Here is a 13,408-nt window from a genome sequence, read left to right on the forward strand (position 1 = left end):
TGCTCTTTATTTAATATTTGATTGGTAGTCTTGAGCTTGATACAAACATTTTTTATCTATGCAGCCGTCCACCCTAATTCCATAACATTTCCATTAACTAATATATCCATCCCAACCTATCTTCCTATGGCTCCACACAGGCATGAGGAGAATAGTTTAAGCCCCCTAATGGTCACTAAAAGACAGTTTTATGCTTTTAGATGGTGCCCTTAGGCCAGTGGTGGCCAAACTTGGCCCTCCAGCTGTTTTGCAACTACAATTCCCATCATCCCTGACCACTGGTCCTGTTAGCTAGGGATAATGGGAGTTGTAGTCCAAAAACATCTGGAGACCCAAGTTTGGCCACCACTGCCTTAGGCAGTTTGATTCTATCTATCTTGCTCAGGGCTACAGAGCAGTAAAACAATTGAGATAAGGTGAACTTTCTGCAGGAACCTAGATGAAATATGTGCCTTCTTTCTGGGGCACCTCAATTTTACATGGTATGGATTTACCTTGTATGCTCTCCCAAAGGTCCGTTCCCCCACTCAAAAGGCCAGTTTGCCCACAGGTGTCAAGCCTTCTGTTGACAGGCTGCTTTCCTGATCTAAATCACTACCCAAAGCTGCTGTTCCCACTGCAGATGAAAAAATGCAGGGATAGCACTTCAACTAGTGTTCTCTACATCCCTATAAAGCTAATACTGTTCATGTGATTTTATTTCAAGAAAAATGGCATAGAGGAAGGGTTAAACACGCCCCCCCACAAGCAATTCATCAGGGTCCTCATGGTTGCCTTTTTTAAAAAAAATGGACATCTTATCACATTTTTTACATGTCATATATGTTTGCTATAGACCAGTGTTTCCCAACCTTTTTTGGGCAAAGGCACACTTGTTTGATGAAAAAAATCTCGAGGCACACCACCATTACAGCCCCGTGACGTCAGCGCGCAGCGTCACGCTGGGAGGGACGCACGAAAGTGTAAGTTTCAATTTTTTTCCCTCCCCTTTGCTGGGGAACCTCCAAGCTTTGGGGGTGGGGGGGAGGAGGCAGCAAAGCGAGGCAGGAAGGAGAGCACGGCTTGGCTGGGTGAGCTTTGGCAGGGGCAGGGAATGAGAGCCGCGAGGCGGGCGCTGCGGACGGAGGCGCTGCCCGCCGAGCTCGCAGGCAGCCAGGCAGGCAGACGGCGAGAGCCCCGCGCTGGGCGGCCTCTCCTCGCCGCCGCCGCCCCGCCTCTCGCCGCCCGACTCGCCCGCCTCCCTCCAGGCAACATCTCGCGGCACACCAGGCAACATCTCGCGGCACACTAGTGTGCCGCGGAACAGTGGTTGGGAAACACTGCTATAGACCAAGCTATTTCTAGTGAAGTTTTTCCTTTACTGGGAAATTGATTGTGCTATAGTTAGCTAGAATGTGGTCATTTGCTCAGGTGTACTGAGCAGTCAGTGCTAACTTGTAAAAGTAGAGCCAAAGTTGCTATTTAGACAAATTGCTAACTTGGTTGCAACACAGATGAGAAGGTGAGTTTGTAATTCTTATTTTTCTCTCTCTCTCCCTGCCCCTCAGTTCAAGCAAAAATAAACTTGTCTGCAGCCTTCTTTGTTCAGAGAACTCATTTCCTTCCAGTGTCTCTAGTTATTTTTAATGCTCCCTGTTCTAAAAGCAGTTTCAACACTTTTCAGCCAAGGATGATCAGTGCTCTATGGGCATGATCAAGAGTAAAGGCAGTGTCTGGTTATTTCTTGCTTATGCTAGACAATTAAAGAAACAAACCTGATGGATTTCTAGCCTTTTTTTGAAAAAATAAATGAAGTTTTTACACTTATCTTATGGAAAGCCAGTTACTTTCAATATGATGCTATTATAACAAAACAAAATAACAACAACAACAGAAATGTGCATGCAAGCCATAGATGCAGGGAGTACTTAACACTTTAAAAGTGCATTGAAATGTGTCAAGCCCTGATGACTTGTTTAGATCCACATGTGTTGGAGGGAGAAAACCCAGAGAGAGAGAGGGGGGGGGGAGAGAGAGAGAGAGAGAGAGAGAGAGAGAGAGAGAGAGAGAGAGAGAAAGAGAGAGAATTCTATCCAGCTCTTCATTGCAAGCAATTTCAGAGCCGGTGAAAAATTAAAAACCTAAAACACCTGCATAAAGCACTATAACAACAGAGCCAAGCAAATAATAGCCAAAATCATTTTTTGATGGAGGTGTGCAGCTGGTTCTGGATAGAGCTACACTCCCCCTGAAGAGTCAAGTACACCACCTGGGACTTCTCCCAGACTCACTGCCTTCTGTTTAAGAAAGTACAGGTGACATTGGTGGCGAGAAGTACTTCTTACAAGCTTAGTGCTGCACCTGTCAAATCCATGGATTTAGCCGCAGTGACATACGTCTTGGTTATGCCCAGGCTACATTGCTGCAATGAACTCTTGAATACTGTTTGGAAATAGCACAGAATGTGGGAGCCAAGCGTTTGGATTATATTACACCAATTCTGTTCTGGTTACAATACGATGTAGCTCTGACTCATTCAGTTGGCTGCATCTTTCAGGTATTCTAGAATGAGTGATACAACTGCTAGGGCTTGCGTATAATACACACGCAGGTTTAGTCGTTTGAGGACTATCCCTCCCTCCGGGTCTGGTCTTGACCGGACGGATACTGGAATCAGCAAGAGATACCCACATGACCTGAAGGTGCTGCTGTGCAATGCCAGGTCAATGATTCATAAGACCACTGCTATCCATGACTTGATTGTGGATGGAGGACTTGACCTGGCATGTGTAACAGAAACTTGGTTGGATGAAGCAGATGGGCCTGTCTTTGCCGCTGCTTGTCCACTAGGTTTCTCTTACGCACAGCAACCCAGGCCCTGTGGGCGGGGAGGGGGGGTTGCAGTGATTTTGAGGAAGTCATTAGTTTGCACCAGGCATCCTATTGGGAAGACCCAGTTCTCTGAGTGCATGTTCTGAAAGTTGGGCAATAGGGGCAGTACAGGATTCATTTTGGTGTACCGACCTCCCCGCTGCACCAAGGATTCGCTGCCCAAGCTGCTTCAGGTTGTGGCGGATGTTCTCCTGGAGACACCTAGTTTGGTTGTCCTAGGGGATTTTAACATCCATGCTGACACAACCTTACAAGGGGCCACTCAGGACTTCGTGGAAAGTATGGCCTCCATGGGGCTGTCCCTGAATAAGTCTGGCCCAACTCATGCCTTGGACCTGGTGTTCATGATGTTGGTGATCTGACACTAAGTAAAAGCGAGACTAAAGAAGTGCCATGGTCAGATCACTTCCTGGTGCAACTGGACTTCTCCGTGACCCTTCCCCTTTGCAGGGAGGTGGGACCGATTCGGATGGTCTGCCCCCGCCACTTAATGGATCCAAATGGTTTCCAGAGAGTGGTAGGGGATGCTTTATCCCATGTTGATGACCTTTCAGCTGATTCCCTGTGGCCTGCTGGAATGTGGAGTTAACCAGGGCTATTGACTGTTTGGCTCCAAAGCGCCCTCTCCGATTGCATGGAGCTTGGACAGCCCCGTGGTTTTCCACAGATCTGTGGGCAATGAAACAATTGCTGAGACGGCTAGAGCGCCGGTGGCGGATAACTCATTCTGAAGCTGACCAGACACGGGTTAGAGCTCAATGCCAAGCCTACCAAGTGGCGGTAGCTACGGTGAAGAACACTTTCTTCACTGCCTCTATTGCATCTGCAGAAAACAGCAGCAGGAGACTCTTTCAGGTGGTTCACAATTTTGCGGAACCACCTGCTCCATCAGGGCCCATATGGACCACATGATCTCCTGCAATGATTTTGCAAAGATTTTTTGCAGATAAAATCACTCAGATCTGGGAAGAGGTAGACTCCACCGTGGGAGCAGGGCCGGGGCGGGAGAGTGCTAGAGTCCTGTCTAGTCAAGTTGCATGGGATCAATTCCAATCTGTTACCTCCAAGGATGTGGACAGGCTACTTGGACGAGTGAAACCAACCACCTGTCTCTTTGATCCTTGCCCATCCTGGCTTATAAAAGCTAGCTGGGAAAGGCTGGGCTATGGGCTTTGCGGGGTGGTGAATGCTCCTCTCTGTGAGGGAGCCTTCCCAGACCCACTGAAAGAGGTGGTTATCAAACCGCTTCTTAAAAAAACATCTTTAGATGCGGCCAATATGACCAACTATCATCCAGTCACAAATCTTCCATTCTTGGGCAAGGTGATTGAGCGAGTGGTTGCTGAACAACTCAAGGCACGCCTGGAAGAACCATTTGGATCCCTTCCAGTCGGGATTCAGGCCTCATCATGGGACTGAAACTGCCTTGGTTGCACTGGTCAATGATCTCCGGCAGGCTAGGGACAAAGGTGAGAGCTGTTTCCTAGTTCTGCTGGATCTTTCAGCGGCTTTTGACACCATGGTCCAGAAGGATGTTATGGTCAGTCTAGAGGGGATAGGAGCTGGGGGCACTGTTATACAGTGGTTCCTCTCCTTCCTCCTGGGCCGTGTTCAGAAAGTGGTGGTGGGGGATGAGTGTTCAGACCCCTGGGCTCTCACTTGTGCGGTGCCTCAGGGTTCTGTCCTCTCCACCATGCTTTTCAACATCTACATGCAGCCGCTGGGAGAGATCATCAGGGTGTTTGGGCTGGGTGTTCATCAGTATGCGGATGATACCCAGCTCTACCTCTCTTTCAAATCAGAACCAGTGAAGGCGGTGAAGGTCCTGTGTGAGTGCCTGGAGGCGGTTGGAGGATGGATGGCGGCTAACAATTGAGGTTGTATCCTGACAAGACAGAAGTACTGTTTTGGGGGGACAGGAGGTGGGCATGTGTGGAGGACTCCCTGGTCCTGAATGGGGTAACTGTGCTCCTGAAAGACCAGGTGCGCAGCCTGGGAGTCATTTTGGACTCACAGGTGTCCATGGAGGCGCAGGTCAATTCTGTGTCCAGGGCAGCTGTTTATCAGCTCCATCTGGTACGCAGGCTGAGACCCTGACCTTTAAAGCCTTAAACGGCTTCAGTCCAGTATACCTCAAGGAGCGTCTCCACCCCCATCGTTCTGCCCGGACACTGAGGTCCAGCACCGAGGGCCTTCTGGCGGTTCCCTCGCTGCGAGAAGCCAAGTTACTGGGAACCAGGAAGAGGGCCTTCTCGGTAGTGGCACCCATCCTGTGGAATGCCCTCCCACCAGATGTCAAAGAGAAAAACAACTGCCTCATTTTTAGAAGACATCTGAAGGCAGCCCTGTTTAGGGAAGCTTTTAATATTTTAATATTCTGTTGGAAGCTGCTTAGAGTGGCTGGGGAAACCCAGCCAGATGGGCGGGGTATAAATAATAAATTATTATTATGCACATAATCCCCGTAGCAGAGGTTGCCAACATAATGCCTACAAATGCCAGTGTGCTCGCCAGTACCTTCTGCGGTGCCTGCAAAAGGGCTTCGTAAATATCTCCCGAACACTTTACAATGCATGACTGTTAATTCAGTTCCTGTTTGTGCTTGCTCAGCCTCTCCTGCATTGAACATGTCTTCTTAAACATGTCCACATTTTATTACATACCACCAGCTTGTCCTATGTGATGTCCCTTCAGCAGCCATTTTCTTAATGGTGCCCAGGACACTTTATCAAAATTTCAAATGGGCTTACTGGCACAAAAAGTTGGCAGCCGGTATCTTACAGCCTGCTATTCAAAACTGAGAACATGAAAACATTAAGGCACATGGCATCTTAAAGCTTTTAAGAACTGAGGCTCCAATTCTGTAGAGCCACCATTATCATTAGCATCACTTGTTGCCTTTTAAGTCCAGTATAATTAGGCTTGCCATTGGGGCTGGCCTTACCATTGGGTGGAGTGAGGCCACTGCCTGGGGTGGCAGGGAGTGGCGGTGAGATGTTGGAGGACAGGTGTGTGGGCCACATTCATTGTCTTCTGTTGCCTAAGCTAACCTGCTGCACTCAAGTATCATCATCAGTGTTGGAGTAAAATTCAACAACCACCAGTTATTTTCTGTATATGGAATTTGTTGGGGTGCCATCCAGTCCCTGAGATACCAAAAATACAGTGGAACCTTGGTTGTCGAATGTAATCCATTCTGGAAGACTGTTTGACTTCTGAAATGGTCGGCAATTTCAATGGAGAAAATTGAGAAATTTGCCTCGGAAGCTGTTCAACTTCCAAGGCGCGTTCGAAAATGGAAGCAATTACTTTCGGGTTTTCGGTGTTTGTAACCTGAGGTGTTTGTAACTTGAGGTACCACTGTGTTTACTAGGATTTATTTTAGAAAAGCTAGATCTCTGACTACCCCCTTTTTCCTTTAACAAAGGTGACATTAATGCACTTTGTGTTGAGAAATGTACCAGTACCATGGTATGTGCCCTTACCAAGCAAATATTTGCTGGTTTGACATTTGTTTTCAGCCCATGACTTTAGCTTCCTTAAATCCACTAACTTACCTGAACTGCAGTAGGGTATGAGCCAAATATATTAGGGAATCTGCCTGGTAAGGAGGCAAAGCTCAGAAGCCCCCTAAGATTTGAAAATAGCTATTGGTGACCACAGTATGTGGAAGGGTAGAGATTTAACTCTTGTCATAAGTCTGCATAATTACATTGAAATTAAATGTTTATACACTACAAAACAATGGAGTGGCTCTGGTGTTAACAATTAGATAAGCACCTGCCCTGAAACTCTCTCAAGGTGGTAACCAAGCAACACCCAATAAATGTGACCAAGCACCTGAAACCAATCTCAGGTCAAGCACCTTGCCAGCTGCATTAAAGTCAGTGAGGTCATTGTACGTCATCAGTTTCTGAGAGGAGGCATCACCCAAGTTCACATTGGAATTTCTTGGAGCAAATGTCCTAGGGCACCTCCTAAACCAGCTTCCAAGAATTCTGTCTCGGATGACTGGTATGCATGTTACTGGAAGGTCTGTATACAAATGAGTTACCACCTGTGGGGCTGATGGAAGCACAGAAAGCAGCCGTGCTCAAATATATAACTGTTCTCAGGTGGATTGTCTGGCATGTTACATAGCATATCACACCATGTTTTGCATAAATTTATCACTGAGAATGCTGATCCTGACTAGTTTGTAAAGACTCTGGGAGGCCTGAGGGGCTTCTTTCTCACTGCAGCAGTCAGTTTTCTAAGTGTTGTTGTGGTTACCTTCTTGTATGAGGCCTGGAATAAGTGCTTCCATTGCCCACCCATCCCTCCAAAAGAAAGGAAAGCAAAACTGGTGAATAGCCCTGCCTTTACAGAACCTATGGTATTCATCCAGGTCCTAGTTACACATGTAAGGTCTGTCGGATGCTCCATGTTGATGACTGAATGTGAATTCAGAGAGATCTTTTAGCCATTGGGTTTTGTGGAAAGGCTTCTTATTAACGCTAGAATCCACAGAGATTTAAGTACAAATGGAAAACATTTATTCCTGTTTATGCCCTTATAAATGCAATAAATGTTATTCTTGGGCGGTGGTGGTGATACTTAAAATCAAATTCTATGGGACAGAGGTGCTATGTGGACAACGTTCTGGATGTTGGTGTATAACCCACTGTTCCCTATATTCTGTTTCAGGCTCCTAAATATTTATTTAATCATATGCTATCCGCAAGCTTTTGGATATCTTAAAGGCCTAGTAAACATTCGTGATCCTATTGTATATGATGCCCTACTGATTCACTTGCAGCATATTGATATGTTAGTGACGGATGGCTAACCAATGTGCATATCCAACATTGCCACAGTAGGAATTGTATTCATTTTTGTAGAAGTAGATTTTTGTCATTTAGCCTTGGCTAGAGATTTTCATTAAGGGGAAAATCTTCTAACCACCCTAACTTCAGTCAGGTACTTATAGTCCATGTTGTTAGCCTCCAATTCACATAATCTCTGACACTGGCTAAACTGGCTGGGGCTGTTGGGAATTGCAGTTGAATTCCCACAGTTTCCCCATCCCTGCCTTAACTGGAAATTACCCACTCTTGTGATTCTCTAACCTTGCTTGTGGACCAACTACTGTTTAGAATTGTTTCCTATTCTGTTGTGCACAGACTTCTATTTTAAGAGGAGAAACTAAAATTAGTCCCAGTTATGAAACAACAAGCACGAATGCTTCTCATGCAACCAACTTGCTTAAACTTGAACATCACCTCCCCCATAACAGTCAAGTTACAAAGCTGTATCTTCCTGTAGATTTCCAAATCTAGCACTTTTATTATTGTTTCAGTAAAGCTTCACATCCTGGAGGAAGGATGCTCTTTTAAAATACTCCATTTTGCTGAAACATGGGAGGTTCCCATGTTAAAATCTGGCCTTTAGCAACCCTGGCAACTGTGCTCTCGTCTAACCCTTTAACTTGGTTCCTGAGTTTCCAGAATGATCACGTTCTTGGCAAAGAAACTATTTCTTTTGAGTAGAAGGTTAAGAATGAGTGGAAACTTGATGAGGAATAAAATGTGCTGTGTGCTGCGGGTGCTACTACTGGGTCTTTTGTGAAGTAGTGTGGGAAAGGTTGTTATCTCTGGAAAAAAAGGTGAAGGGTTGCCTTCCATTCATTCATTAAACCTTTGCTTCATAATCAAATGAGGGAAAAACCAGAGGTTCCTGTTTACTTCAGTGATTTTTGGCTCAGCCATTTGAACCAGACATCCAAATGATTTCCAGAAATTGTTTGTTCTTTTTATCATTACTTAAATTTCACATAGTCAAAAATCAAATTTACCTATCCTGAAAATCAATAAAATGAACTAAGAAACCCCACCATATTTACCCATGTACGAAGCAACTTTTATATCAGATATAACATTTTAATGGTGTTTCTTTAACTCATGTCTTTCTGGTTTCTTTTTTTCTATTTCAGATAATCATAGGAGAGGCACTTTCTGTGTATTACAACCGCTTGCACTCCAATTCATTTGTGCGGAACAACTATATTGCCGCTCTTTACAAAGCCATTGGGACATTCATTTTTGGCGCAGCTATTAGCCAGTCTCTTACGGACATTGCCAAATACTCTATAGGTAGACTGAGGCCTCACTTTCTGGACATATGTGTACCAGATTGGCCACGGATCAACTGCAGTGCAGGTTACATTGAAAACTTCAAATGCCTTGGAAACAAAGCAAAGATTAATGAGGCGAGGTGAGTCTGTTAATTTAAGATATTTTGGCATGAAGACTTGTATGATGAAATTTCCTGGCAGAAGTGGAAATTCTAACTACTTTCTAAGTGGGGTACTGATCCCAGCAGAAGTGAGTTTTGTGGTGATGATGTACTTGAAGTATAGCTCAGTGTATGAACTCATATTTGTCTACTGTCAGCACGCAGAATGTATTGCTGAGGTAAGTGCTTCCATGAACGAAAAACGCATTTTCCTGAATTCATTATGTTAATTGATTTCAAATAATTACAAGCTGCTGTAGTTGCTGTTAGTCCACATATTAAGATTTCAGTGATGCAGCACTCTCAGCAAATCCTGTAACATTATTAAGGCTTGCATCAGTATTTTGGTCACAAGTTGTTCCTTTTGATGTAATGGCATCATCAAGAGCAGGATGGCACAGGTAAGTATAGGATAAGCTGTTACAGATCCTGATGAATCATAGAATCATAGAATCATAGAATCACAGAGTTGGAAGAGACCACAAGGGCCATCGAGTCCAACCCCCTGCCAAGCAGGAAACACCATCAGAGCACTCCTGACATATGGTTGTCAAGCCTCTGCTTAAAGACCTCCAAAGTAGGAGACTCCACCACACTCCTTGGCAGCAAATTCCACTGTCGAACAGCTCTTACTGTCAGGAAGTTCTTCCTAATGTTTAGGTGGAATCTTCTTTCTTGTAGTTTGGATCCATTGCTCCGTGTCCGCTTCTCTGGAGCAGCAGAAAACAACCTTTCTCCCTCCTCTATGTGACATCCTTTTATATATTTGAACATGGCTATCATATCACCCCTTAACCTCCTCTTCTCCAGGCTAAACATGCCCAGCTCCCTTAGCCGTTCCTCATAAGGCATCGTTTCCAGGCCTTTGACCATTTTGGTTGCCCTCCTCTGGACACGTTCCAGTTTGTCAGTGTCCTTCTTGAATTGTGGTGCCCAGAACTGGACACAGTACTCCAGGTGTGGTCTGACCAGAGCAGAATACAGTGGCACTATTACTTCCCTTGATCTAGATGCTATACTCCTATTGATGCAGCCCAGAATTGCATTGGCTTTTTTAGCTGCCGCGTCACACTGTTGGCTCATGTCAAGTTTGTGGTCAACCAAGACTCCTAGATCCTTTTCACATGTACTGCTCTCAAGCCAGGTGTCACCCATCTTGTATTTGTGCCTCTCATTTTTTTTGCCCAAGTGCAATACTTTACATTTCTCCCTGTTAAAATTCATTTTGTTTGTTTTTGCCCAGTTCTCTAATCTGTCAAGGTCGTTTTGAAGTGTGATCCTGTCCTCTGGGGTGTTAGCCACCCCTCCCAGTTTGGTGTCATCTGCAAATTTGATCAGGATGCCCTTGAGTCCATCATCCAAGTCATTGATAAAGATGTTAAATAAGACCGGGCCCAAGACAGAACCCTGTGGCACCCCACTAGTCACTCTTCTCCAGGATGAAGAGGAACCATTGATGAGCACCCTTTGGGTTCGGTCAGTCAGCCAGTTACAAATCCACTGAGAGGTAGCAGAGTCAAGACCGCATTTTACCAGCTTCTTTACAAGAATATCATGGGGCACCTTGTCAAATGCCTTACTGAAATCAAGGTAGGCTATATCCACTGAGTTCCCTTCATCTACCAGGCTTGTAATTCTGTCAAAAAATGAGATCAGGTTAGTCTGACATGACTTATTTTTCAGAAATCCATGCTGACTATTGGTGATCACAGCATTCCTTTCTAGGTGCTCACAGACTGTTTGCTTAATGATCTGCTCCAGAATCTTCCCTGCTATTGATGTCAGACTGACTGGGCGGTAATTATTTGGGTCCTCTCTTTTCCCCTTTTTGAAAATAGGGACAACATTTGCCCTCCTCCAGTCTGCCGGGACTTCGCCTGTTCTCCAGGATGAAGGACACTGAAGAATCATGCAGATGTTTTCATGTATCCAAGACAACATTTTGAGTCATTTGTAGACCAACACTGTTCTCCTCCATACTCCTAGTACCATGCGGCAAAACAAGTTTGAAAAATGAGAGGACAGAAGTTTGGACAGAAGATTTGTGCCAAAAGTACTTCTTTGGATTACAGTTTTTGAAACTAGAATGGAGTTGGTTATATTTAACCTGGACAATTAGGAGGTGATATGATAGCCAAATGATATGATAGCCATATTTAAATGTTTGAAGAGGTATCATGTAGATTGTGGAACTTTTTTTTTCTTTAGCAGGCTCAAATGAGTAGAAAGGGGATTTTGACTAAGCCTCAGGAAGACTAAAGCTGTTTGACTGTGGAAAATCATCAGAAGGTGGTGTCTACTCTTTCATTAGCAATTTTTAAGCAGAGGCTGGAAAGCCACTTATGAGGGATGCTTTGCAGCAGTTTTTTCTACATTAACAAAGGGGGCATATGATCTTTGAGGTGCATTCCAACTGTATGGGAGATTTCCACCATTAGTTAAAGTTGACCTATTGAAAGCAATAGACTTAACTTAAAACATTGGTTTACATTAGGTAAGGCTTTGCAGTCCACAAGTCTCTGGATTCTTAGGAGGATGTAGTCAACAACTGTAATGTCTTAGTAAATAAAGATCAGCATAATTTTTAATAATAAATATTGGCTGTTGTGCTTGCCAGTAAAATGAAGTTCATTCTAAAACAGGCAAGGGTTTCATGGTATAAAACTGAATTGAAATGGTGGCAGCACATCAGTAGGGGGTTGGCAACCTGCAGAATAGCTGCGCTTGTGGGAACTGTTGGTTTCCTGTTAAACCCCAGCCAGCAGCCAAGGCATTTAAGTAGTAAAAACTTAATCATTGTGTTAAATGTTTTCTTCAGGTTAGACATATAATTAAATTAGCGGAACTATATGATTAGAAAGGTATGTGTCCTCATGTACCATTAGAAAAATGAGTTCGGATTTGGAAGAATATTCTTTGACTTAACTCTCTGTCTGAATTTTAAGGATCACACACACACACACACACACACACACACACACACTGAAGGGAACACGACTGGTTTGCCTGCACATGGCACCAAGTTTTGAGGGCACTGCAGCAATGACTTAGAACAGAAGGCAAGTGGTGGGGTGTGTGCTGAATACCACTGGTGAAGTTTGAAAGCCCAGAGTCCACTGCTGCACCTAATGCATACTGGCTGCAACCATTTGTGCAGAGGTTCCGTTTCTGGCCCCCACACGCATAATCTCATTCTGCCCTGTTATGCCCCCAGTACATTCTGTCCCGTTCTGCCCTCTTCTGGGTCCAAAAGAACCCACACGTTGGTGGTTGTGTGCCAGTTGGATGCACGCTGCCTGTATATATTTCATTTAATGTGAGTACGTTATAATTAGGACTTTCAGGGAATCTGAACTGAGAGACGTAATGAGCCTTTAGAATCTTGTCTTTCTAAGGGACCTTTTGTAGCAATATTTTATATTTTAAGGGCATCATACCAGAGGAAGACTTTGAACTGATAGCAGCTTAAAAGGTGATTTGTCAAAACTGGAAAAGCTCTATGTCACCTTCAATCTTATCTAATTTGGGAGATAATTATATTGGGTCTTTTTTGGACTAGTGGACATATATTTGGAGTGTTGTGTGCCCCAGTCACACAATGGCTGCTATTGTGGAGAAGGGATGTACTGGCAGAAAACAAAATTAGAGTGCTTTCATCGTTCTCCACCCCCATCCCTGGGCAACCTCAGGGTTACCACAGGAAGTCAGCAGTTAAAGGCTTAACAACACTGTTTTTGCCAAAGCCAATCCTAAGCCAAAGGCTAGGCTGCCATCTTGTATAAAGACACTTATGAAGTAGCTATGTTTACCATTGCACTGTAAGTAACTATGCAGTTAATTCTTAATGAATACCCAGACATCAGCTCCTGTACAATAGGAGACACGTCCCAACTTCTTTGCAAAATTTTCGCACTGGCCATTTGAGGAGAGGGTTCTTTCACATTCATCCATGCTTACTGTGTAAGTAGTTTCCTCTGTAGTGGAAAAGCACATTTCCCCCAGCTTTATAAAAACACATGAGATCCAAATGGCGTTCTTACACATGAAGGAAGCAGCTTTGCAGTGTACAATAGGGGATGGGAACCAAATGCTATTGGCTTCCAACTGTCATTAGCCCCAGCCGTCAGGGCCAGTTCACAGCAGATGGAATTTGTAGTCTATCAACACCACAGGTTCCTCTTCACTTTAAATCAGTTACATATAGGGCACTCACTACAGCTACAGAGATTAGCATAAACTATATCACATTCTCTTTTTAAAAAGA

The 13,408-nt window shown here is 44.5% G+C and overlaps 1 protein-coding gene across 2 annotated transcripts in view; it reads left to right on the forward strand.

The window, feature by feature from the left end:
- The window catches only part of PLPP1 (phospholipid phosphatase 1), a 103,306-nt gene that overhangs the window by 37,829 nt on the left and 52,069 nt on the right, over window positions 1–13,408 (forward strand). For both annotated transcript variants that reach the window (XM_081213179.1, XM_081213178.1), the window contains exon 3: window positions 8,843–9,123. In XM_081213179.1, coding sequence (XP_081069305.1) covers window positions 8,843–9,123 — 281 coding nt within the window. The remainder of the gene's footprint in view (window positions 1–8,842; window positions 9,124–13,408) is intronic.

Source organism: Podarcis bocagei (assembly GCF_964188305.1).
Source record: "Podarcis bocagei genome assembly, chromosome: 11".
Lineage (NCBI taxonomy): Eukaryota > Metazoa > Chordata > Lepidosauria > Squamata > Lacertidae > Podarcis > Podarcis bocagei.